Source organism: Pan paniscus, chromosome 10 (genome assembly GCF_029289425.2).
Source record: "Pan paniscus chromosome 10, NHGRI_mPanPan1-v2.0_pri, whole genome shotgun sequence".
Lineage (NCBI taxonomy): Eukaryota > Metazoa > Chordata > Mammalia > Primates > Hominidae > Pan > Pan paniscus.
The window spans coordinates 12,935,304-12,962,090 of record NC_073259.2 but is presented as its reverse complement, the minus strand read 5'-3'; the positions used below and the strand labels follow the sequence as shown (position 1 = coordinate 12,962,090).

The window sequence follows — 26,787 nt, the reverse complement described above, 5'->3', positions numbered from 1 at the left end:
AAGCCCCATTTAAAAAAATTTCTTTTTACTTTTATGGTAAAGTTGCTAAGACTGATCTACCACCCTCACATGATTATTGTTTTGAAACTCCTGCCAATTACAAACAGATCTTGATTCATGTTTCACAAACCCTGTCACTGAGCTCCAAAGACACAGAGTAACAAATAGGCTTAAAATGGAAATACATTGCAACTCTATTTTTCTGCTGAATGGGAGTTTTATTTAGAGAATCATCTCATATCTACACAAGATTATATCAAAATAACCAATGTAGTAAAATTTCATTCAGCTGTTTTATAAGTGGCAGGAAGTGGGACTGAAGTGATAGGAAAGGACAGACATTCCAGGTCCTCTAGACCACGTTAATTATATTTTTCTTCTTCTCAAGGCCAATAGGAAGTAACTTGGTCAGGTTTGATCTGGTCAGACAAAGTCAGAGTTGATTTTCTGACACGTCAGATCTGTCAACATTAGGCAGTTAATAAACCTATTAATATAATTTAGTATATAAAGTAGAAAAATAGTATGATATCACATAGACATTTAATAATGTGAATTTTTATTTTTAACTAAAACAATAGAAAAGAAGCTGATACCATTTATAGTTTTTAATTAGATAAAGAAGTATTACATTGTTATATAATTAGATATATTCTCAAATTAGTAGGCAATATTATTTGTGTTTCACAGAGTATGCCACAGCACACTCAAAGCTACCAAACTGCCCTAAAAAGATAAAGTAACCTTTCTAGAATGAGATTCATTTCATTTTACGTCAATACTGCTAAAAATTTCCTTCAAAAGCTGACTCTCAATTAGGCTCAGAATTAATTTCTGATTTAATTCTTCGTTTCCTCTTTTTTAAAAAGTTTTTTATTTCCATAGGTTTTTAGGGAACAGATGGTAATAGTTACATGAGTAAGTTCTTTAGTTTTGATTTGTGAGATTTTGATGCACTCATCACCCAAGCAGTATACACTGAACCCAATTTGTAGTCTTTTCTTCCTCAAACCCCTCGTACCCTTTCCCCTGAGTCCTCAAAGTCCATTGTATTATTCTTATGTCTTTGCATCGTCATAGCTTAGCCCCCCACTTATGCATGAGAACATACAATATTTGGTTTTCCATTCCTGAGTTACTTCACTTAGAATAATAGTCTTCAATTCCATCCATGTTGCTGTGAATGCCATTAATTCATTCCTCTTTATGGCTGAGTAGTATTCATTCATGTGTATATATATACACACATATATGTATGTATATGTGTATATACACACACACACACACACACACACCACAGTTTCTTTATCCACTTGTTGATTGATGGGCATTTGGGCTGGTTCCATATTTTTGCAATTGCGATTTATGCTGCTATAAACATGCGTGTGCAAGTATCTTTTTCAGATAATGACTTATTTTCCTCTGGGTAGATACCTAGTAGTGGGATTGCTGGATCAAATGGTAGCTCTGCTTTTAGCTCTTTAAAGAATCTCCACTGTTTTTCATAGCGGTTGTACTAGTTACATTCCCACCAGCAGTGTAGAAGTGTTCCCTTTCCACTGCATCCATGAAAACATCTATTCTTTTTTGATTTTTTGGTTATGGCCATTCTTGCAGGAGTAAGGTGGTATTGCATTGTGGTTTTGATTTGCATTTTCCTGATCATTAGTGATGATGAGCATTTTTCATTAAAAAAAAAAAAACTTACCTACTCCTCTTCTCACATACAGTGAATTTTGTGTTTTCTTTTCCCGAGCTCCAATTTCTTTTTAGAATTACTTCATTTGGCATCACTAATAGGCAAGTTTCTCCATTTTTCTGGATTTGGTAATATCACAGCCCTATGCAGTTTTTCCTTGACTTTTCATTAAATTATATCACCTCTTCCTAACATTCTCTTTAGTATCTAACATGTAATATGTAATTCTTCAAATATTCAGGCAAGAATTAGGGCCATTAAGTAACACTATTTTTTATCCTAAGTCTCTGATAAGATTTTGTAAGTAAAACTATATCCTTGCTTTATAAGCCAGAAATGTTCATGGATTGAAACATACCTTGGTGTACTTTTGTTATTTTATTTTTTATCCAATAAAAAGGAAAATTAAGTTTGAAGGAAAGTAAAAAATAAAATTAAACACTGGTGAAGCTGGGACCTAAACAATCTCTCAACTTTTGGCCACTGGTCTATGTTAGTGTACATGAATGGATAAGAATCTTTAATGTCTCACATAGAGTGCTTCTCTAAAATCATTGTGGTATTTGGTTTCAGATGCATCGGATATGGAGCTGAGGCTTGTGGGTGGAAGCAGCAGGTGTGCTGGAAAAGTTGAGGTGAAAGTCCAGGGTGCCGTGGGAATTCTATGTGCTAATGGCTGGGGAATGAACATTGCTGAAGTTGTTTGCAGGCAACTTGAATGTGGGTCTGCAATCAGGGTCTCCAGAGAGCCTCATTTCACAGAAAGAACATTACACATCTTAATGTCGAATTCTGGCTGCACTGGAGGGGAAGCCTCTCTCTGGGATTGTATACGATGGGAGTGGAAACAGACTGCGTGTCATTTAAATATGGAAGCAAGTTTGATCTGCTCAGGTAATTTCTGGACAAAGATAAACACATTTATTTAATTATTTATTTTTGCACTTATTTAATACGTGTTTATGAAGTGGCTATTTAACAGTATTAGGTCAAAAGTAAATGAACTAGATAAAAGTAATCCTACCCTCTATCTAGAAGACAGGTATATAATAAAAATATATAATTAAATAACTGTTTATTTAAAATTGTGTGAAGTAGAAGCACAAGATGAAATGAGAAGGCATAATTAGAAGATATTACCTATTTGCAGAGTCGGAGAATATTTCTGTGAAGTGATAGTTAAGGAAAGATGTGAAGGACAGGTAAGATTTAATCATATGAAGAAGTGTTGGGAAGATTAATTTAAACAGTAGTATTTTATTCGAGTAACACACCTGGGAATAAGCTTGTGTTATTCCAGGAACTAAAAGATGGTTGAAAGAAGAGGTATTAGATCCAAGTGAACAAGGGGGAAAACTTATAATAAAGTCTTGATATGTAGGCAAGGGAAAGGTTATTTATGGAATAGGAATTCTGAACTTTATTCTAAAGTGAATGATAAATCATTGAAGGTTGTAAGCATGATACAACTTGCATTTCAAAGACAGCACTGTGGCTGCAGTGTGGGGTGTGTGTGTGTGTGTTTGTGTGTGTGTCTGTGTGTGCATTGGAGAGAGGAGGCTATTGGATGCCGGGAGTCATGTTGTTGAATAATTCTAGGGAAGATATGGAATTTTGATTAGGATGCTCACTGTGGAGCTGGTGAAAAGCTTCCAAATTTCAGAAATATTTAGTAGCTGAAACCAGCAGAACTGAATACACTGAATGTGGAAATAAAGATAAAGGTTTCTAGACTAAGCAGATGGGTGCACTGCAGTGTCATCATCTGGAAAGATAATCTTGGAAGAGGAGCAGTTTAGAGAGGGTGGGATGATGAGTCCAATTTTGTATGTGTGAAATATGAGGTAATAGTAAAGCAGTCATCAAATGAAGAGGGTTGGAGGAAATTGGATATGAGATTTAGATGATCAGAAGACTTGTATTGAATGGAGATATAACTATTAGAGTCCTACATATGTAGATGGAAACTAAATCTAGGAATAAAATGTAAATTGAGAATTTTTAAAGCCTAGATTCAAGAAAGAGGAGCTCTTAGCCCTGAGGAACAATAATATTTAATAGTTTATTGACATAAAAGAAGCTGGAAAAGCATACTGAGGAACAGTGGTTGCAGAATGTCACATCGCTAAAGCCAAGGGAAGATGTTTCAAAAAGATGGGGACATCGATTCCAAAAAAGCCCTAAGAGGCCAATATAGATGAAACTGAACAATTTCCACTAAGCTTAGCAACAGAGAAGTCATGAATAAATTTAATAAAAGTAGTTATGTCACATTAGAAAAAGGAGATCATTTCAAGTTGAGAAGGAAATGGGAGGTAAAGATGTTGGGATAATAGGCATAGACTATTTCTAAAAAGCTGTATTTTAAGGGGAAGAAATAAATAAGGTGATGATTAAAAAGGAATATAATCTTCAGGGAGTTACTCAATTTTTTTTATTGATAGGAGATTCTAGAGTAGTGCTGTTCAAAAGAACATCACTTTCTGTGATGAAGTAAAATATATGCTATTAGCTGATGTTAGAGGCTATAGGAAAAAATAGAACTAGAAAATAGAATCCAGAGTGTTTATGTGACAGAATGAAATTCCAAATAAAATGATTGGGGTAGGCCTTACTGAAAAGGTGAAATGTAGACAAAGACTCGAAGGTCACGGGAGAGTCAGTTATATGCATATACGCAGAAGGAAAATACAAATAGAGATACAGCCAGTTCAAAAGCCTTGGGGCAAGATTATGCCTGATATGTTTGAAGAAGAGAAAGGAATCCAATGCAGCTGAAGAGCAATAAGTAAAACATCAGGACCTGGCACCAAAAGGGGTAAATGAGCAGGGGAAGGTCACTCAGGGACAAGCAGGTCTTTGTAGGAGTTTAGGTTTTTACTCTGAGTGAAATATGGAGTCATGGGAGGATTTGGGGCAGAATACTGATTTAACCTGATACATCATTTTAAATAACCTCTCTGGATTTTTATTTTTTTAAAAGATGAACTATAGAGGAATAATTATAGAAACAGGGAATCTGTAGGAATCTATTATAGTAACTCAGGCAAGTAATGATGGTGGCTCAATCAAGGCGCTAGGGTTGAAGGGGTGAGAAGTTTTGGGATTATGGGCATACTTTGAAAATACAGAAAACAAAACTTTCTGAAAGGCGAGATATAGTATGTAATGGAAGTCAAGAATTATTTCAAAATATTTGAATGTCTGGAATGGTGGAGTTCCATCAATAGAAATATGGAAGTCTGCAGCCTTAGATAGATGTTTGAAAGGACTCCAAAGAATTCACATTGAGATATCTATAAGAAATCCAAATGGAAATGCTAAGTAGAAATTGGATAAATGAGTCAGGAGTTTGGAAAAATGCCTGGGTTGGAGACAGATAACGTACATTACTAATATAAGTAGTTTTGCTGCAAAGAATAGAGTCAGAATAATGGGCAGTATTTTTTTGTTGTTTATAAATTACTCATTTAGATGGATTGCTGGGATCTAACCAGTAAGTAGAAGTCTTTCTATTCTTATATTACACTATCTTCTTAAGATGACTACAAATCTTCACATGTGTTGTTTAATGCTGAGGTTACTTAGTATTTTTTTAATGTAAACAAATTGTGCAATTCATTTCCTTCTGATGAGTTCTAAATCTAGGATTGGTGGGTCACCAAGACATAGAAAATAGGTATGTAATCCAGATCTATGAATTTAAGTCTGTACTGCTAATCTCATCCTCTGAGCCCCTACGAATGGGATGTTCTAATGATGAATGGAGAAAAATTGCTCTGGGGTTAGATATGGAGACTGGAGACAGAGATAGATATTGGAAAACCCTAAAAACTAACCTTTGAAATATTGTTTTATAGCCCACAGGCAGCCCAGGCTGGTTGGAGCTGATATGCCCTGCTCTGGACGTGTTGAAGTGAAACATGCAGACACATGGCGCTCTGTCTGTGATTCTGATTTCTCTCTTCATGCTGCCAATGTGCTGTGCAGAGAATTAAATTGTGGAGGTGCCATATCTCTTTCTGTGGGAGATCACTTTGGAAAAGGGAATGGTCTAACTTGGGCCGAAAAGTTCCAGTGTGAAGGGAGTGAAACTCACCTTGCATTATGCCCCATTGTTCAACATCCGGAAGACACTTGTATCCACAGCAGAGAAGTTGGAGTTGTCTGTTCCCGTGAGATTTTTAAATAATCTTAATTGGCTGGGGCTAGAGATGGGGAGTATGGGGCTGGAGCTGATAAGTCATGATGTCTCTTCTATGGCCTTGTCTCCTCCTAGGATATACAGATGTCCGACTTGTGAATGGCAAATCCCAGTGTGACGGGCAAGTGGAGATCAATGTGCTTGGACACTGGGGCTCACTGTGTGACACCCACTGGGACCCAGAAGATGCCCGTGTTCTATGCAGACAGCTCAGCTGTGGGACTGCTCTCTCAACCACAGGAGGAAAATATATTGGAGAAAGAAGTGTTCGTGTGTGGGGACACAGGTTTCATTGCTTAGGGAATGAGTCACTTCTGGATAACTGTCAAATGACAGTTCTTGGAGCACCTCCCTGTATCCATGGAAATACTGTCTCTGTGATCTGCACAGGTAAGAGAATAGTGCTTATGGTTAACTACTGTCAATATAGCCCAGACATGGTAGAGGGAGTTGGGATTAAAGGAAAGATGAGTAAGAAAATGGGGCTGCAGGTGGAGGGAGGATAGGCATGACAGTCAAAGAGTAACATGTAAGAAATAATGATAACTAGGACCATTCCTAAGGGGAAGTTAACACCTCTGTGTTTGGGATTTACGAGTAGACATCATTAATAAAAATGATTTCAATAGACGACAGGGTTTGAAAAGTCCTTACCACAATTGCAGATTCCATGTTGTTACAGAACTCTTCAACCTTTTCCATGTATTTTGGTCTTACTTTTGCCCCATTTCCTGCACCCTCCACCAGGAAGCCTGACCCAGCCACTGTTTCCATGCCTCGCAAATGTATCTGACCCATATTTGTCTGCAGTTCCAGAGGGCAGTGCTTTGATCTGCTTAGGTAAGCAGAATCAGTTTTAGGAAACACTGCAACTCTAAAGAATGTGATCTATTAACTGGACTTTCTCCTCTAAGAGGACAAACGGCTCCGCCTAGTGGATGGGGACAGCCGCTGTGCCGGGAGAGTAGAGATCTATCACGACGGCTTCTGGGGCACCATCTGTGATGACAGCTGGGACCTGAGCGATGCCCACGTGGTGTGTCGAAAGCTGGGCTGTGGAGTGGCCCTCAATGCCACGGTCTCTGCTCACTTTGGGGAGGGGTCAGGGCCCATCTGGCTGGATGACCTGAACTGCACAGGAACAGAGTCCCACTTGTGGCAGTGCCCTTCCCACGGCTGGGGGCAGCACGACTGCAGGCACAAGGAGGACGCAGGGGTCATCTGCTCAGGTCTGTGCTGCTACCTTTTCACCCTCCTCTACACACACATGCACACACTTGCACACACACAACACAATTGTAAAGTGTAGTGAAAAGTGTATGGCCTAGGAATACAAACAAAAAATCCACTTGGTTTTAATCCTATTCTCTTATACTGATTTCTTAATACCCTTGTCATATTACATTTGTCTGGGTATCATTCATAACTGAGAAGAATAAAAGATTGGTCTTACTGTCAGAGAAGGTTAGACCCCAAGAAAGGGACCTTACATGACATCCACTCTGGCTCTGAGAACACACTGTCAATCATGTCCAATCTGCCTTATTTTGTTGTTTGTTTTGTTTTATTTTAGGCTTTTAGTAGCCTGAAGCCATGGTTATTAGTTTCTGTCTCTAGTGGTAAGAGGAAAGAGGGATGAGGAAGGGGCTTTACTAGCCTGCCCAGAAGCAGAAACTAAGAACCCATAACTGTATCCTCTCCCTTGGACACCCCTGCAAATGGGGTTAACCTCCTGATTATTTTCTGAATTGAATTTATGTTCGAGAGTAGAATGTAGAAGGTTGCATTTTAACTTAAGTTGATACAAATTTAAAGCTCAAATACTATTCTTGGGAAACCCACACTCATCCTGAAATCTTACAAGACCCTTAGTTTCCATCAGATTTATGCTGTTAATATGTTAGAGTGATTTATGAAATTGCATTGTGAGCCCTAATGTATTATTTCCATGGGAAAAATGGATTCCTTGGGGAGGGATTTTCCAACTCCAAAGGAAATATTTAATACTAAGTTTTGTATTTCTCTGTAGAATTCACAGCCTTGAGGCTCTACAGTGAAACTGAAACAGAGAGCTGTGCTGGGAGATTGGAAGTCTTCTATAATGGGACCTGGGGCAGCGTCGGCAGGAGGAACATCACCACAGCCATAGCAGGCATTGTGTGCAGGCAGTTGGGCTGTGGGGAGAATGGAGTTGTCAGCCTCGCCCCTTTATCTAAGACAGGCTCTGGTTTCATGTGGGTGGATGACATTCAGTGTCCTAAAACACATATCTCCATATGGCAGTGCCTGTCTGCCCCATGGGAGCGAAGAATCTCCAGCCCAGCAGAAGAGACCTGGATCACATGTGAAGGTGGGTATCTTTCTAAACACCAGCTGTCACTGAAGCCCTGTGAAATATAACTTACCATAAATAGCAAATCTTTCCATTCAGGAGCACAAGGCAGACTCACTGAAAAGTGCATGACAATAAATGCTGATTTATCGCATCTGTTCTATATTGAAATTTTATTATTTTGGTTTAGTATTTTACAGGGTATTTAAAAATGTATATTGTCTCTTTTGATTCCTTTAAGCTCCTTGTGAGAAGCTGGATGAAAGCACATAAAAGGATAACAACACATAAAAAATTACAGTGTTTTAAAAAATGAAAAATATAATATGTATACTGTCTTAGAAATTCTAGAAAGCTCAGAACTTTTGAGGAAATGTGAATTGATTATGGAGATTAAACAGCTCTATTTTTTCCTGCAGAACATTTTACTATGGGAAGTTAGTTGATTATTTATAAGACACTTGTAAATTGTCTTATTTGATTAAAATTTAATGTTTATTGTAGAGATTTTAGAAATTGTACAATTATAAATAATAAAATGCATTCCACATTTAATCTGATTATCAAAAATAACCATTACTAATATTCAGAAACATTAACTATTAGTCTTCCTTTTGTACAAAAACTTAAAGTTATAATTGTGTATATGAAATGTGTATATGAAATATAGATACTATATATGTATATGTATATATAGTATGATATATATGCATGTAATGTAGTGTTACACTATATTTAGGATATCTGTATCCTACTTTTATATGTAAAAGTATACTGTAAATATATTCTAATTTCAATGAATAGCCTTCAAATGGCATGCAATATTTTATCATGTGAACATAAATAACCATGTGATTATTGGTATTAAGGCTATTTCTCAATGTCAAACTAGTATAAATAATGCCATTATAAGCATCCTTATTCATTTTCGGTGAATCTCTGATTATATCTGAAGGTTATATTTCTAGTCCCAAAATGAGTGGGTAAAATGAGTGAACATTTTTATGATTCTTTATATGTACTAGTTAATTGCTCCAGCAGAAAGCCTATGTATTAGTTTTCATTCTTATCCCCAGTATATGAGAGCATTGATTTTATTTCACCCTTCCCACCAATGTTACACACAGAGAGAAACATATACACAGACATAACACATACCTTCCCAAATTAAAATTTCACCTAAATCAACATAATTTGCATGGGTTTGGTTAGTAGTGGATATGGACATTATTTATGAATATTGTCTATTTGTGGTTCATATTTTTAAGCATTTTGCTTCTTTTTACTATTGTAATTTTATCACAAAATAATATCATTCCCCAAACAAAAATTCGAAAAAAACCCAGAAATCTTGGAAAAAAACACAGATATCACCTATAATACCATGATCAGTTGATGATATATTGGCTGATATTACACTCTTGAGTATCATATGTGTGTATATATTTTATATATATTCATATATTTTATTGCAAAATATTATACTTGCATATTTGTGCTGCCTGCTCCTTTGATTTAGCAATATTTTCTCAAGCTAAAGCATATATATTTTTTACCATATGATATACTATAATCTGATGCACCAAATCCCTGTCATTGGACATGTAGAAAATTCAAGTTATTTTTCCATTTTAAGTAATATCACATTAAATATCCTTAAATATATAGAAAATTATTTTAAGCATATTTCTCAATATTTTCTTCCCAAAATCTATTTTCCTATTTGATCAATTATATTACCTGAAATTTTGGATTTCAACTATCTTAAGTTTTAATTTATCAATATTTTATATTAAAAATTTGCATCTATATGTATATGAATGATACTATGCAGTAGATCTTATTTAGCACTCTTTTTATATTTGTTGATATTAGCATTGGAGATTTGTTGAAATATAAACTAGGATGAATTCTGCCAGCTTTTATGATCTTTAATAGTATATGGAATAAAATCATTGTGTTTCAATATTTGAAAGAGAATAACTATAGCTATTTTGGGTAGTAATTTGTTAATACTTAAAAAGAATGTCCAGGACTATTGGCTTATTCTCATTTTCTTGAGTCAATTTTGTGAAAGGATGAAAGAAAGTATTAGTCAGTTCTCATGCTGCTAATAAAGAAATACCAGAGACTGGGTAATTTATAAAGGAAAGAGGCTTAATGGACTCACAGTTCCATATGGCTAATGAGGCCTCACAATCATGGCTGAAGGCAAAGGAGGAGCAAAGTCACGTCTTACATGGTGGCAGGCAAAAGAGCATGTGCAGGGGAACTCCCATGTATAAAACCATCAGATCTTGTGAGACTTATTCACTATCACAAGAACAGCACAGGAAAGACCCACCCCTATGATTCGATTACCTCCCACCAGGTCCCCCCCACAACACGTGGGAATTATGGGAGCTACAGTTTGAGATTTGGGTGGAGATACAGCCAAACCATAGCAAAGAAGTAGGATTAAAAACCATACTCTGAATTTATTATTATATAGGCCATTCAATGATGCACTCTGTATTGGTAGGAGGTAGAAGCTAGTCTAAAAGTATTTATTAATGAGCAGGAGATTTACAAAAATGACGAGAAAAAATGAACTCAAGATGTTTGGCTATGAGAGAGAGAAAAGAGTTAACATGGTAACTGGAGAGGGGCTCTTATGACAAGGAGAAAGGAAATTTTTTAAAGGGTGCATGTGAAAATTATCAGGTTTGAGGACTTGGGGATGACTTATCAGACCGGGGGATGAGACGTTTAGATCAAAAAAACCCTTTTGAATAGAAGCCAAATTACCTAAAAGTTAATTATCTACTGAAACTGTAACTTTTCCTATACTATTACGGGAACTAAAATCCAATAGAGAAATCCCGAGATTCTCTTTTGGTCTTCATGTGGTTGGTGGGCAGAGGTAAGGCAGAGGCTTAGAATATGAAAAAACATTTAACAAAATAATAAAGAATGAAACATAAAAATGATAAGATCATTCTAAAATATTGAGGATCCTGCAGACTTTTTTGGCAGCAAGTTTAAAATGACCCCAGTTATAATTATCTGCAGTGAAACTCAGTATTTCAGGAACCGGCTTAAAGGAGGTAGAGAGTTGGGCTTATCCTGCATTTGTACACAGCCATGTGACGAGAGGTCACTAGTGCCAAAGCATTGTTCATTTGGGAAAGAGAGTGTTTGTAGTTATGATCTTAGTATACATACTTACAGGGAGTAAAGTGAAGGCAAGAAAGGACTGATAATTGGAGGGCACAGAAGCAGCAATGGTCTTATATAGATCAAACTTGAGCCAAATGAACATTAGTTATATTTGGAGAAATTGTGAAAATGAGAGGGGCAAGATAGGATGTTTGGGTCAGATAGGACACTGAAATTTGGAAAATGAAATCAATATGTTTTGTTTTCAAACATCTAGAGTAGAAAATGAATATCTGGTTTGGCCTCGCTGGAGATGTTTCACCCCTTGAGTGTGACTAGGACAAACCACAGTCATATATAGGGGCTTATTCATTTCACAGGTTCTTGTCTAATCTATGTAACATTGCAATTCTGCCTTCCTTACCACACCCATATTCATCAAGCACATTTGCTACTTTCAAGTTTTTCTACCTCAGCATTCTCCCACAACCTCCTTCAGGAGTAAAGACAGCCATGTTTTGTGCCTTTGTAGATAGAATAAGAGTGCGTGGAGGAGACACCGAGTGCTCTGGGAGAGTGGAGATCTGGCACGCAGGCTCCTGGGGCACAGTGTGTGATGACTCCTGGGACCTGGCCGAGGCGGAAGTGGTGTGTCAGCAGCTGGGCTGTGGCTCTGCTCTGGCTGCCCTGAGGGACGCTTCGTTTGGCCAGGGAACTGGAACCATCTGGTTGGATGACATGCGGTGCAAAGGAAATGAGTCATTTCTATGGGACTGTCATGCCAAACCCTGGGGACAGAGTGACTGTGGACACAAGGAAGATGCTGGCGTGAGGTGCTCTGGTAAGTGTGAAAAGGCTGCACTTAAACTGAGCCTCCCACTGATGGTAGAGAACATTGGGAAACAGGCTCACTCAGAGAGATGAGCTGAAGATACTAGGATTTCTTGTTGAAGAATGAAAGGCTATGTTAAACTAACGTTTTTCCACAACTAAATAAGATAATGTTCCACTGTTATCTAAAATAGCCCCCATAATTTTGAGGGAAGAAAGCTGGATTTGGCCTTAGACTTTGAAGCAAGAGGATTCTGACTGATATTTTAAATGACATCCAATATTCACAGGAGATATTAAAAGGATATTTAAATGACATCCGATAATCGCAGGAGATGTAAAAAGAAATACCCAGTTCCTTTTCATTCATTTACGTCTCTCTCTCTCTCTCTCTCTCTCTCAGGACAGTCGCTGAAATCACTGAATGCCTCCTCAGGTATAGTCTTCTGCCTATCAGTGCTGACACAAATACCTAAGGCTACATGGAAGGTCAAGGGAGGGCAGAAACTGCTATGATAATCGAAGAAGACTGGGGACTGCAGAAATATGAGTCTGTGGGTCGCAGCCAGTGGTATCAATAGCTCTATGACTGCTTTGCTATGCAGTCCTTCTCTCTAGAAAAATCCTTTTTACATGCAGAGAAGGATAAGACTCTCATGGTACCCTCATAGATAGAGTTATCTTTCTAGATTCTCAAATATTCTTTATGAGACTGGCAGAAACAGCTCAAGCTTCAGGAGAATCACTTAAACCCAGGAGGCGGAGATTGCAGTGAGCCGAGATCGTGCCAGTACACTCAGCCTGGGTGACAGAATGAGACTCCATCTCAAAAAAAAAAAAAAAAAGAAAGAAAGAAACAGCTCAGCTCAAGCCCTAGTATTTTCTGATTCTGGAGTTTTAGTAGTGAATGCAATGCAAGAGGAAAGGTTTAGTTATCAAATCTTTTGCATAAAATTGGAAGTAATTTAGGGCAATAGAATTATGGAAAGATTTGGATTCAGTTGTTCCAAGATAGTTTTCATCTAAAATAGCTCTCAAAGATTACGTACTGTTCATGAATATGTTGAAATGTATAGCCATTATGCTTCTCAGCAACTAGGGAACCAGTTTTTTTTACAACGTATAAACCCACAATTGATATCTACTAGTTTAATACTTATCAATGCTTAATTTCTATACAGGTCATTTAGCACTTATTTTATCTAGTATCTTTGGGCTCCTTCTCCTGGTTCTGTTTATTCTATTTCTCACGTGGTGCCGAGTTCAGAAACAAAAACATCTGCCCCTCAGAGGTGAGATCCCCACTAGGATTGTATAAAATGTGAGTTACCTGCCACCAAGGGCACACAGGATGGGGGATTCTTGCAGAATGGAAGAAATGCACTTGCCACTTTGAGTGAGATGGATTGGAAAGTGCCAGGCCAAATGCAGAAACATGTGGAATGATCAAGAATCAGCCAATCCACAATTTCCATTTACACAAATGTAATCTTTTAGAAGCTGTAGCTTGCCATACAGACGATGAGTCAGATAGGCAAATATCTTAGCTGATAGAAGGAAGGTAATTGTATGTTTTGGTTCAGAATCTAGACTGCAGAAATAGCCAACAGAAAATGTAGAAGCATGGTGGAGGATTAAGAACAAGAGTTTCCTGGGTTTGAACACCACTTATATAATTTACTAGCTGTGTGGCCTTTGGCTAGAAACTACCTTTCCAAACTCCAATTTCCTAATTTGTAAAGATAATAATAGTCTTACCTCGTCAGGTTAAGATAGTTAAATAAATTAATCATCTGTATGAAAAATGGCCAGCACATAGTAAATACTATGTAAAGAACTTGGTAATAAAAGTGGAAGAATATCAAGGGAGAAAAAGGAGGATAAATTTTAAAAATGTAAAAAATTCACTAGCAGGGGTAGGTGCTGAAAGAGCCATTGGATTTTAGCTCAGAGGGATTAATATGTGTCAAACCTTAGCATTAAGTGTCCTAATATAAGGGATAGGCCATTTGAATTTGAATCCTAACCATGAAGCATCCATTCTCAGTTTCAACCAGAAGGAGGGGTTCTCTCGAGGAGAATTTATTCCATGAGATGGAGACCTGCCTCAAGAGAGAGGACCCACATGGGACAAGAACCTCAGGTCTGTGCAACTCCAGGGGCCACACTCCATGGAGAGGGTGGGAATATGAGGAAATACCGCTGATATTTAGGAACTCCCACTCGATGGAGATGTGTCTCAGCCTCTTATACAAAATACGCGAAAGGGAAACAAACGGGGAATAGATAAAATAAAATATGACTCAAAATTAAGAAAACTGGAATATACATTCTCACTTATTTCATCCTCAGTGTCATATTTAGTTCATGGCAGAGGCACCAAGCAGAGAAGACTAAAATAAAAAGTATTGTTTCTTCTAATAATCAGTCAAATACCTTGTCCACAGTTTCATTACAAACCCAATAAACAATAATTGTTTTCCAATTTCATTACATTCTATTTTAATATGGTGGCTAAGTTCCTTGAATCTTATCTATATTTGTACATTTATAATTATTTTTAAAATAATTTTATTATGATATACAGTGTGGACAGAACAGTGCATAAAACTAAATCTGTTTTGGAAATAACTTATAATGGAATTACTGTGACAATACAATGAACACCATCTGGCAAAGTGACTTTCCAATAGCTATAAGAAATTTTACTCCTCTGAGTTATAAATGAGAATGTATTTTACTGAATAATCACTGATACTAAATAGTTTCATCTTTTATAATGTTGCTAATTTAGTATTTGATAAGTGGCATCTCATTGTTATTTTAATTAACATTGTTTTTAAACTTTATTTTTGTATTGATGTACATAGTTTCTAGGTACATGTGATAATTTAGTACATTCATATAATTTGTAAAGATCGAATTAGTAAAATTGGGAAATCTGTCACTTCAAATATTTGTCTTTTTATTATACCAGAAACATCTGAATTATTCTCTTCTAGCTATTTTGAAATATGTATAGATTATTGTAAATTATAGTCACCTTATTGATTTATCAAACACTAGGTTTTATTTCTTATAATTGTATATTTGTACTCAATCAACTTCTCTTTATCCTCCCTTTCCCCTACCCTTTCTGGCCTCTGATAACCACCAATCTAGACTCTATCTTAATGGGATCAACATTTTTAGCTCCCACATATGAATGAGAACATGGATATTTGTCTTTCTGTGCTTGGCTTATTTCACTTAACATAATGACCTCTAGTTCCACCATGTTACCACATATAACATGATTTCATTTTTTATGGCTAAAAATGTGTGCGCATCGAGGGACACTTAGGCTGCTTCCATATTTTGGCTATTATAAATAGTGCTGCAATAAACATGGTGCAGCTATCACTTTGATATATAATTTTCTTTCTTTTGGATATATACCCAGAAGTGGAATTGCTGAATCGTATAGTAATACTATCTTTAGTTTTTTGAGGAAAATCCATACAGTTTTCCATAATGACTATACTAATTTATATTCCTGTCAATGGTGTATGAGGGTTCTCCTTTCTTCATATCCTTGCCAGCATCCATTATTTCCTGTCTTTTTGATAAAAGCCATTCTGCCTGAGGTATGATGATATCTCATTTTCTGTTTGAGTTATGTTTCTCTGATTATTAGTGTTGTTGAGCATTTATTTACATATTGGCCATTTGTATGTCTTCTTTTGAGAAATGTCTATTCAGTTCTTTCACCCATTTTTAAAAATCAGATTAGTTGGTTTTTTTCTATTGAGTTGTCTGAGCTCTATATATTTAGATTATTAACCCGTTATTAGTTGGATAGTTTAAAAATATTTCTCCCACTCTGTGGGTTGTCTCTTCACTTTGTTGATTGTTTCCTTTGCTGTGCAGAAGATTTTTGATTGATATAATCCCATTTGTCTATATTTTTGCTTTGGTGGCCTGTGCTTTTGAGGTCTTACCCAAAAATCTTTGCCCAGACCAATATCCTGGAGTGTTTCCCAGTGTTTTCTTCTAGTTATTTCATAGTTTCAGGTCTTACATTTAGTTATTCAATCTGTTTTTATTTGGTGTTTTATATGGTATGAGATAGAGTCTAGTTTCATTCTTGTGCATGTGGTTATCCAGTTTTCCCAGTGCCATTTATTGAAGAGACTGTCTTTTCCCAATGTATGTCCTTGGTGTATTTGCAGAGAGTGGCTTGGCTATAAATGCATGGATTTATATCTGGGTTCTCTATTCTGTTCCACTGGTTTATGTGTCTGTTTTAGTACCATGCTGATTTGGTTACTATAATTTTGTAGTATATTTTGAAGTCAGGTAATGCGATGCCTCCAACTATGTTCTTTTGCTCAGAATAGCTTTGGCTATTGGGGGCCTTCTGTTGTTCCATCTAAAATTTATGATTGTTATCTCTATTTCTGTGAACAATGTCATTAGTGTTTTCAAAGAGATTGCATTGAATCTGTAAATTGCTTTGGGTATTTAACAATATTAATTATTTCCATCTATGAGCATGAAATATACTTCTATTTTTTTGTCCTCTTCTATTTCTTTCATCAGTGTTTTATAGTTTTCTTTGTATACATCTTTCACTTCTTGGTTAAATTGATTCCTAAGTATTTTATATTCTTTATAGCTATTGCAAATTGGATTGCTTTTTGATTTCTTTTTCAGGTTATTTGCTATTGGGATATATAAATGCTACTGATTTTTATATGTTGATTTTGTATTCTGTAACTTTACTGAATGTATTTATTAGTTCTCACAGTTTTCTGGTGGAGTCTTTAGATTTTTCTAACTATAAAACCATATTGTCTGCAAAGAAGGCTAACTTGACCTCTTTCTTTCCAACTAGGATGCCCCATATGTCTTTCTCTTGCCTAATTGCTCTGGCTGGGACTTCCAGTATTATGTTGAATAAATGTGAAGAAAATGGACATCTTTGCCTTGTTGCACATTTTGGAGGAAATGTTTTCTATTTTTCCCCATTTAGTATCATATTAGCTGTGGATTTGTCATACATAGCCTTTATTATGTTGAAGTATGATCCTTCTATACCCAGTATGTTGAGGCTTTTCATTATAAAACGATGTTGAATTTTATGAATGATTTTTTAGCATCTATTGGCATGATCATATGGGTTTTGTTCTTGATTCTGTTAATGTGATATATCACTTTTTTATTGATTTGCTCATGTTGAACAATCTTTGCATCCCTGGAATGAATTTCACTTGATTGTGGTGAAAAATCTTTTAATCTGTTGTTGAATTTAGTCTGCTAGTATTTTGGTGAGGATTTTTACGTTTTTGTTCATCAGTGACATTGGCCTGGGTCTTCTTTCTTTGTTGTTTCATTGTCTGGTTTTGGTATCAGGGTAATGCTGGCCCTATAAAATGAGTTTAGAAGTGTTCTCTCCTCTTCAATTTCATTAAGAGTTTGAATAAAATTAGCATTAGTTCTTCTTTAAATGGTTGGTAGAATTCAGCAGTGAAGCATCAGGTCCTGGGGTTTTCTTTAGTGAGAGGTTTTTTTTTTTCTTCTTATTATTATGGCTTTGATCTCATGACTTGTTATTGATTTGTTGAACTTTTCTATTTTTTCATGGCACGGTGTTGGTAGGTTTGTATATGACTAGAAATATATCAGTTTCTTCTAAGTTTTCCAAATTGTTGGTCTATAGTTGTTCATAATATTTTTAAATGATTCTTTGTATTTCTGTGGTCTCAATTGTTATGTCTACCTTTTCATTTCTGATTTTATTTATTTGAGTTTTCTCTCTTTTTACTTAGTCCAGCTAAAGGTTTATCAATTTGGTTTATCTTTCCAAAAAATCAGCTTTTTAATCTTGTTGCTCCTTTGTTGATTTTAAGTCTCAATTTAATTTATTTCTCTGATTATTATTATTATTTCTTTTTATCTACTAATTTGGGGTTTGGTTTGTTCTTTCTTTTTTTGTTCCTTGAGGTGCACCATTAGCCTCTTTATTTGTAGTCTTTCTACTTGTTTTTTTTCCTTTTTAAGATGGAGTCTCACTCTGTCACCCATGCTAGAGTGCAGGGGTACAATCTCGGCTAACTGCGACCTCTGCCTCCTGGGTTCAAGCAAATCTCCTGCCTCAAACTCCAGAGCAGCTAGGATTACAGGCACATGACACCATGCCTGGCTAATTTTTTTTTGTATTTTTAGTAGACATGGGGTTTCACTATGTTGGTCGGGCTGGTCTCTATCTACTTTTTGATATGGGTGTTTACTGCTATAAACGTCCCTCTTAGTACTGTTATTTCGTGTATATTTTTGTTTTTTGCTGTATCCCATATATTTCAGTATGTTGTGTTTTCATTTCCATTTTTTAAAAAAATCTCTTAATTTTCTTAATTTCCTTATTTATTTCCTTTCCATGGCTGAGTAGTATTCCATGGCATATATATACCACATTTTCTTTATCCACTTGTTGATTGGGCTGGTTTTGCAATTGCAAATTGTGCTGATATAAAAATGCATGTGCAAGTGTCTTTTTCATAAAATGACTTCTTTTCCTCTGGGTAGACACCCAGTAGGAGGATTGCTGGATCAAATGGTAGATCTACTTTTACCATTATGTTATATATTATTATATATTAATATTATATGTTATAGTATAATTATATTAATATAAATCATATATTAGAATTATATAATTATATATTATATATTTATACTATATTATAATAAGATATAAATTTATATTATATTAATATGATATGATATAAATTACATTATATTAATATAATATATTATATATTAATACATAGTTATGTAATAACTATTAATTTAATATATTAATTAATATATACTATCTTACAGAATAAATTATTAGAATAATGTAATAACACATAATTATATATGCTACAAATAACATACTATATAATTATCTATAATTGTAATTATATGTTATATAATATATATTTAATATATTTATATTATATTATATTTTATATTTTATTTTATATAATTTAATATAATTATATAGTATAATTACTATATAATCTATAATATATAAGTAATATATTAAATATATAATCTATAACATATAAGTAATATATAATATAAAAATAATACATATGATATATTATATATGTTATATATGTATAATTTATATAAGTAATATATAATATATAAAAATAATATATAGTATATATAATATACAAATGTACCTTATATATATAAATATTCCATTTTACATGTATGTGTATATATACAATGGAATGTAGATGAACTTTAGGGATATTATGCTAAGTGAAATAAGTCAGCCGGAAAAAGATAAATACTACATGATTCGCTTTATAAGAGGTACATAGAGCAATCAAATTCATATAAACAGAAAGTAGAATGGTAGTTTCCAGGGGCTGGAGGAGGGAGAATGGGGAGTTATTCTTTAATTAGTATAGAGTTTCATTTTGCAAGATAAAAAGAATTTTGGAGATAGATGGTGGTAACGGTTGCACAAAAAACTGAATGTATTTCATTTCACCAAATCGTACACTTAAAAAAAATCTTGGGACTCTGAAAAGTAAATAACACATTGAAAAGAAATGTCAAACTGAGGAAAGACTATTGTGATTGTGATGGTAAATTTTCTGTTTGTTTGTGTTTTTTTCTTCCTGGACTCCTAAAAAAGCCCATCTTTCTGGCCAGAGGACAGGGGAAGGGAAATCCAGGGAATACGGGGAATCTTCCTATTTTTTAGTTTGCTCTCTTCACCCTAGCCCTAGTCCAGTTTCAAAAGCATATCTGCCCTGCTACAGCCAATGTGGCACAGGCAACTAAGTTTGAGAGAAGACTTATTTCTCTGAATAGCGAAGCATGAAAGAATGACCCCTGTTATGCAAATAGTTTGGGGAAAATCCTCATTCTCTTTTCTCTTACTACTTCCTAGTCATGTGAACCTTTACTGCAGTATGAGAAAATAAAACTGTGAGATAACCCATTTATTTTCTTGCCAGAGAAAATAGAAAAAGAAGCCACTGGAAGCTAGAGAACATAGAGGAAATCGCATAGAGGGAGAAGAGGTCTTGAAGCAATACAAGTACCAGGTTTACCTTTTAGTTGCAATTATGCAGAACATACACAATGAAGCATAGCAAAGTCTTTGAGAAATGAATGAAAATATATATATACTACTCAAATCCCAGAACAACTCATATTGGTACATACAAAAAGCATACCCAAACAGAATAGCAAAGTCTTTGAGAACTGAATTGACACTAAATAAACCACCAGAGATGGTAAGACAGAACTTGCAATCTGAACCTAACTGGGTTGATCACTTGCTAAATCAAGACAAAACAAAGCAAAACCAAAACCAAAAACCCACTTTCTCCAAAGTGTTTTAACAAAACTTTTGTAAGACTCAGAAGTCTTACAGCAAAATATTCAAAATATCCAACATACTAACCAAAATTATCCAACATACAAACAACCAGGAGTATCTAATCAATTCTCATGGAATAGACAACCAGCAGTTGCCAATCTACATTAAACAGAGGTTGGATTATCATACAAAGACTGTAACAGCATGAAAGCTATTATAGCCATATTCTATGAGGCAAAGGCAAACTTTCCAGAAACTAATGGAGAAATCTTTTCAGGAAAGAAACAATCCCATGGAAATTCAAAAATTAAAAATATCAGTATCTGAAAATTTTTCAAAAAATCACTGGATTGCCTCAACAACAGAAAGGAGATAACAGAAAAAAATCAGTGAACTTCAAGACAGACCAATGGAAATTATTCAATAAAATAGAGAGGAAAAAGATACCTTAAAAATGGGAAGAGAGGAATCCATGGGAATATATCAAAAGATATACATACTGGTGGTGTGTGGTGGCTCATGCCTGTAATCCCAGCACTTTGGGAAGCCGAGGTGGGTGGATCACCTGAGGTCAGGTGTTTGAGACCAGCCTGGCTAACATGGTGAAACCTCGTCTCTACTAAAAATACAAAAATTAGATGGGTGTGTTAGTGGGCGCCTGTAATCCCACTTACTTGGGAGGCTGAGGCAGGAGAATTGCTTGAACTTGGAAGGCAGAGTTTGCAGTGAGCTGAAATCGCACCATTGCGCTCCAGCCTGGGTGACAAGAGCGAAACTCCATCTGAAAAAAAAAAAAAAGATGTACATATCATTGGAGTGTTAGAAAAGAAGAGAAGTTAGACATGGTGCAGGAATTTTTTTTAAAGAAATATTGGCTGAAAACTTCACAAATTTGTTGAAAGACATGAATTCATAGATTTAAGAAGCTTAGCAAACACCAAACTAAATATATACATTCCCAGACACATCATGCTCAAATTACTGAAAATCAAACACAAAGGAAAAATATCAAAAGCAAGGAGACAAAAATGACACATTGTGTTTAGAGGAACAACAATTAAAATGAATACAGATTTCTAAAGGGATCAGGAAACAATTAAACAAAGTCTTTAAAGTGCTAAATGAAAAGAACTGTCAATCCAGAATTCTATATCCAGAAAAAATAACTTTCAGGAATGAAGATGAGCAAATTTATCTGTTAGATCAAATAAGAGTAAAAATTTTTTAAAGAGTTTTATTTTACCTGTATTTATTTCTTCTCTAATGCTTCCCTTTTCTTTTTGTAGATCAGAGCTTCCGAACTATATCATTTTCTTTCTTTCTGAAGAATTTCTTGTATAATTTTTTGCAAGGTGACTGTAATGGCAACAAATAACCTCAATTTTTATTTGTCTGAGAAAATCTTTTATTTCTCATTCACTTTTGAAGGATACTTTCCCCTGAATACAGAATTCTAAGTTGATGGTTCTTTTTTTCACGCTAAATATTATACTCACTCTTATTGCTAGCATAGTTTTTGAAGAGAAGTTCAATGTAATTCTTATCTTGCTCCTCTATAGACAATTTTTTTCCTCTGGCTTCTTTTAATATTTTTTATTTGTCTTTGATTTTCTGCAGTTGGAATATGAATGCCTAAATTCCAGGGTTTTTTGTTTGTTTGTTTTGTTTTTTTGGCATTTATTCTGCTTGGTGTTCTTTGTGCTGCCTGGATAAGTGCTTTGGTTTCTGTCATTAGTTGTGAGAAATCCTGTCATTATTGCTTCAAATATTTTTCTGCTTGTTTCTCACCTTTTTCTCCTTCTAGCATTCCTATTGTATGTCTGTTACATCTTTTGTAGTTCTTTCACAATTTTTGGATATTCTGTTCTGTCTTTTTTATTCTTTTCTCTTTGCATTTAAGTTTTTGAAGTTTCCATTAATGTTTCTTCAAGCTCACTGATTTTTTTTTTCCTCAGCTGTGTCCAGTTCATTGATGAGCCCTTAAAAGACATGCTTCATTTCTATTACAGTGTTGTTGATGTCTCGCATTTTTAATTCTTTCGTTGAATTTCCATCTCTGTGCCTACATTGCTCATATGTTCTTGCAGGTTGTCCTCTTTTTCCTTTAGATCCCATAACATATTAATCCTAGTTGTTTTAAAGTTCTGGTGTGATCATTTCAACATCTCTCTCACATCTGAGTCTGGTCTGATGCTTGCTGTCTCTTCAGACTCTGTTTTTTTGTCTTTCAGTGTGCCTTGTAATTATTTTGTAGAAAGTCAGACATGATATATAGTGGACACAAAGAATTGAGGTAAAGAGAGTGTTGGTGTAAGGTTTTATATTTACCTGGCAAGGGATTAGGCTGTATTTATTGTTTGCTGTAGCTGTAGGTGTCAGAGGCTAATATTTCTTCTGGTGCCCTTGTTTTAGTCTCCCCTGTTGTCTTAGGGGCTCCCTAGTGAGTTCTTAAATAAGATCTTTGATGTGCAATTTTAACCATTGTATTCCCTGGTATTTTATAGGAACCCTATTGAAGTGTTCTTCATTAAGAAGAACACAATATTTTATATGTACTTCAAAATGACTACTTTCCCCTCCTCCTGATAGAAAGCACAGAATGATTTTGCTCCAGTCTTCACTGTGATAACTTGGTAGGGCTTCTAAAGGTAAAACAAAAATGTAGGTCCACTGGAGTTTTTAACACTGAAACTTTTCCACTCTGAGCCTACAGCAATTTGTCAATTACAGTTTAGATTTCCCTACCCCATTACTGATTTCCACAGGGGTTTCTGCTCATGGGGTTCTGCTCTATAAGTTGCAATTCTCTGTCTCTGCCTGTCTGTCTCTCCAATTTTGGTGATAGTGGTTTGCCCTATGACATCAGTTCTTTGATGGACCTAAGAAGAGTTGTTGATTTTCAGTTTATTCACCTTTTTTCTTGTTATGCGATTGGGAGTAATGACTCCCAAGCTTCTTACAGGCTTCATGGGAAACTAGAAGTTCAAATAATTACTCTTAAAAGATGCAGTCATATTCAACCTTCTTGAAATTTAGTTATCTACATTTCTCTATCCACAGACAACAATCCTTTATTTCTCTCAATCCTGCCAAAAATGGAACAATTCCCTAAATATAATTTTTAGTACTCTCCTATCTTTAGACAATGATGCTTACCATTGAGTTTTACTTGTCCCATTTTTAAAATCAAAATATAAATATCACAATTCTAGGCTTTTAAGATACTGGGAGCAAATCTGATAATCTGATAAAAAGCTGTATTATTTGTTTTGGTAACACTTAATGGTTTATCCTTTTAAATATGATAATTGTTTTACTTCCAAACGGTAACTAAGCGTGCTCTTAATTTATGTAATAGTCACCTCTTGCTCTATTATACTTTCCCAGCTGATCAAACACTGCACTTAACAGCTCTTCCCTCTGCAGAGAGGTTTTCTACTATTCAATAATACAGATTTTGCCTTTCTTTCAGATGACACCCCCAACCATGGTTGTGAAGATGCTAGCGACACATCGCTGTTGGGAGTTCTTCCTGCCTCTGAAGCCACAAAATGACTTTAGACTTCCAGGGCTCACCAGGTAAGTTGAGAAGTATTGTTCCTACTAAAACTAGTAATTTAATCTCCCACTGTCGCAGAATTAAACACATTTTTTCCAATATTTATATTACCATATATTATGTCACTGGTTCATATTCCCAGTACATCAAATATTCTATGTTAACCTCTGGAAAAGAGAGAGGTTGATGAGAAAGTTGTTCCTATAGAAAATTTACAGAGTTTATCAGAATTGGTTTTGAGCATTGGCTGATGCTGCAGATAGTCTGTCACTAAGGAAGAGGTTGATTAGATCTCAGCTTCACATACTGCTCATTGATAACCTCCATTCCTAGGATTTCTGTTCATTTTTGTTACACAGAGTAGGATGTTCACATTTATTCTCTTAAGTACAGAGTAGATTCCGTGCATTAATATCACTCCTCATTGCTTTAATCGCCAGTGCCTGACAGATGATACATGCTTTATATTTATTAAATGTAAGTGGCTTTGTCTGATGAGAAAACATTAACATAATAGCAGTGAAATCATTCTCTAAAGGTTTAGAAAAACAAGCACTCGTTATATAATAATGTTGCATTGAGGCAGTTCTAAAACACTTACTGGTGCCAGGACAAATAACTAAAATCAAAGTCAACTAGAAAATCCAGCACAAAAAGAACAGTGCTTTCTCTCAGTTAGAGTGGATGGTCCAAATATGATGGAGAGAAAAATTGAACTCAATGAAGTCAAAGGACTAGAAAGCACTGTGCTTTCTAAATAATGTTGAAAACACTTTTTAATTCCTAGCATGAATGAGCTAGCAATTCTGAAAACAGCATTTCTGTGTAGCCCAAAGATAATTCTAAATTTTTTATGGGAATAAATGCCAGGGAGCAAAGATAAGTCATATCTCCTGATTTTTATTACAGAATATCTAGACATCACCAACACAAAACTATTTCAAATTTGACCCAGTGATCCAAGTGAATGGGCTTGAGTTTCTCTGTTTTTTCTCAAAAATATATTATTACCATAATAACAAAAAAAGTTAGAAAAACCAGAGGTAAAGTACACAAAAACCATTTAGATAATAACTAGCTCCAACATAATTTAATGGTAACTCTTCTAATACCAAGACTTATATTTATGATTGAAGCCTTTTTCCTCTTTATATGCTATTGATAATTTCTCTATTTGGAAAAGTTCATTGAAAAACTTAAATTAAAATGTATCCTAAAGTGTATCTTATGTGTTTTCATCTGCATGATATAAGGAACAAATGATTGAGTCTGTATTATTCTAAACCAATTTTAATAAACACTAATTTATATTAGCACAATTTTTGTTTGCCAGTGAATACTATGTGTTGTTTTTAAAGTACTTGAAATTAGGGTTCTATATTAGAAAAGATTTTCCCTCAGCAGTTATTATTGTGCTTAGTGTATTAGTTTTCTAGGGCTGCCAAAAGAAAATACCACAGACTGGGCAGCTTAAACAATGGAAATTTGTTTTCTCACAATTCTGGATGCCAGAAGTCCATGATCAAGATATTGGGAGGTTTGGTTTCTTCTGAGGCCTCCTTCCTTCCCTTGCAGACAGTCATCTTCTTGTTATGCCCTCAGATGGTCATCCCTTGGTCTGTGTTGTCTGTGATCTAATTTCTTCTTGTAAGGACACCAGTCATACTGGATTAGGGCTCACCCATGTGACCTCATTTTACCTTAATTACCTCTTTGAAGGTCCAATCTTCAAATACAATCACATCCTGAGGAACTAGGGGTTAAGACTTGAACATATGAATTTGGGGGGACCCAATTCAGCTCATAACACTGAGCAAGTCTATTATTCTATGATACAAAAAAACCTACTTTTGTTCTGTCTAAACCTCATTAATCATCAATTCTGACTTAGCAGAATCCATACTAAAAATTTTTGAAAGATTAATTTCCAGAGGTGTTCCAAAAACCAAAACCATATGTAATCATACCTTCCTTTTTAATTTTGGTGTTATTTAACACTCTTTTTCTTTGATAAGTAAATTATTACATTCTGAGACTCAGAATTCTAGACTATGGGAGCAGAAAGAAAATTGCATAATATCTGCATATGCACAAAAAAGAAATATTAATACATAGCACCTACTAAATCTGTCCTAATCGATCAATTCTTTGTGGGTTGTGTGTGTGTTTGTGTGTGCACACACACACGTGTCTTAACTTTAACCTCATGTAGGCTAGCATTCTTATTTAGAAGAATAGTAACTTGTTGCCTCTTGTTTTATAATTTCAGATCAACCTCTAAATATCTTTGAAGGAGACAACAACTTTTAAATGAATAAAGAGGAAGTCAAGTTGCCCTATGGAAAACTTGTCCAAATAACATTTCTTGAATAATAGGAGAACAGCTAAATTGATAAAGACTGGTGATAATAAAAATTGAATTATGTATATCACTGTTAAATGGACTGAATGTTTGTGTTTTCCTTTGCCCCCCACAAAAAAAAGTTTGTATGTTGAAATCCTAACTGCCAATGTAATGGTATTAGGAAGTGGAGCTTTGGGGAGGTAATCATGTCGTGAGGGTGAAGCCCTCATGAATGGGATTAGTGCCCTTAATAATGGAACCTCAGAGGCTCTGTCACTGTCCTTCCCTTATGTGAGTGTACAGTGGGAA

The 26,787-nt window shown here is 35.1% G+C and overlaps 1 protein-coding gene across 1 annotated transcript in view; it reads left to right on the top strand.

The window, feature by feature from the left end:
• Positions 1 to 26,577, top strand: part of CD163L1 (CD163 molecule like 1) — an 83,712-nt gene extending 57,135 nt beyond the window's left edge. The window contains exons 8-19 of the mRNA XM_055095339.2: positions 2,273 to 2,593; positions 5,560 to 5,874; positions 5,979 to 6,293; positions 6,651 to 6,743; positions 6,818 to 7,132; positions 7,933 to 8,253; positions 11,906 to 12,214; positions 12,608 to 12,640; positions 13,386 to 13,496; positions 14,252 to 14,347; positions 24,048 to 24,154; positions 26,404 to 26,577. Of these exons, the coding sequence (XP_054951314.1) occupies positions 2,273 to 2,593; positions 5,560 to 5,874; positions 5,979 to 6,293; positions 6,651 to 6,743; positions 6,818 to 7,132; positions 7,933 to 8,253; positions 11,906 to 12,214; positions 12,608 to 12,640; positions 13,386 to 13,496; positions 14,252 to 14,347; positions 24,048 to 24,130 (2,312 nt within the window). The 3' untranslated portion in view covers positions 24,131 to 24,154; positions 26,404 to 26,577. The remainder of the gene's footprint in view (positions 1 to 2,272; positions 2,594 to 5,559; positions 5,875 to 5,978; positions 6,294 to 6,650; positions 6,744 to 6,817; positions 7,133 to 7,932; positions 8,254 to 11,905; positions 12,215 to 12,607; positions 12,641 to 13,385; positions 13,497 to 14,251; positions 14,348 to 24,047; positions 24,155 to 26,403) is intronic.
• The last annotated feature ends 210 nt before the right edge of the window (positions 26,578 to 26,787 follow it).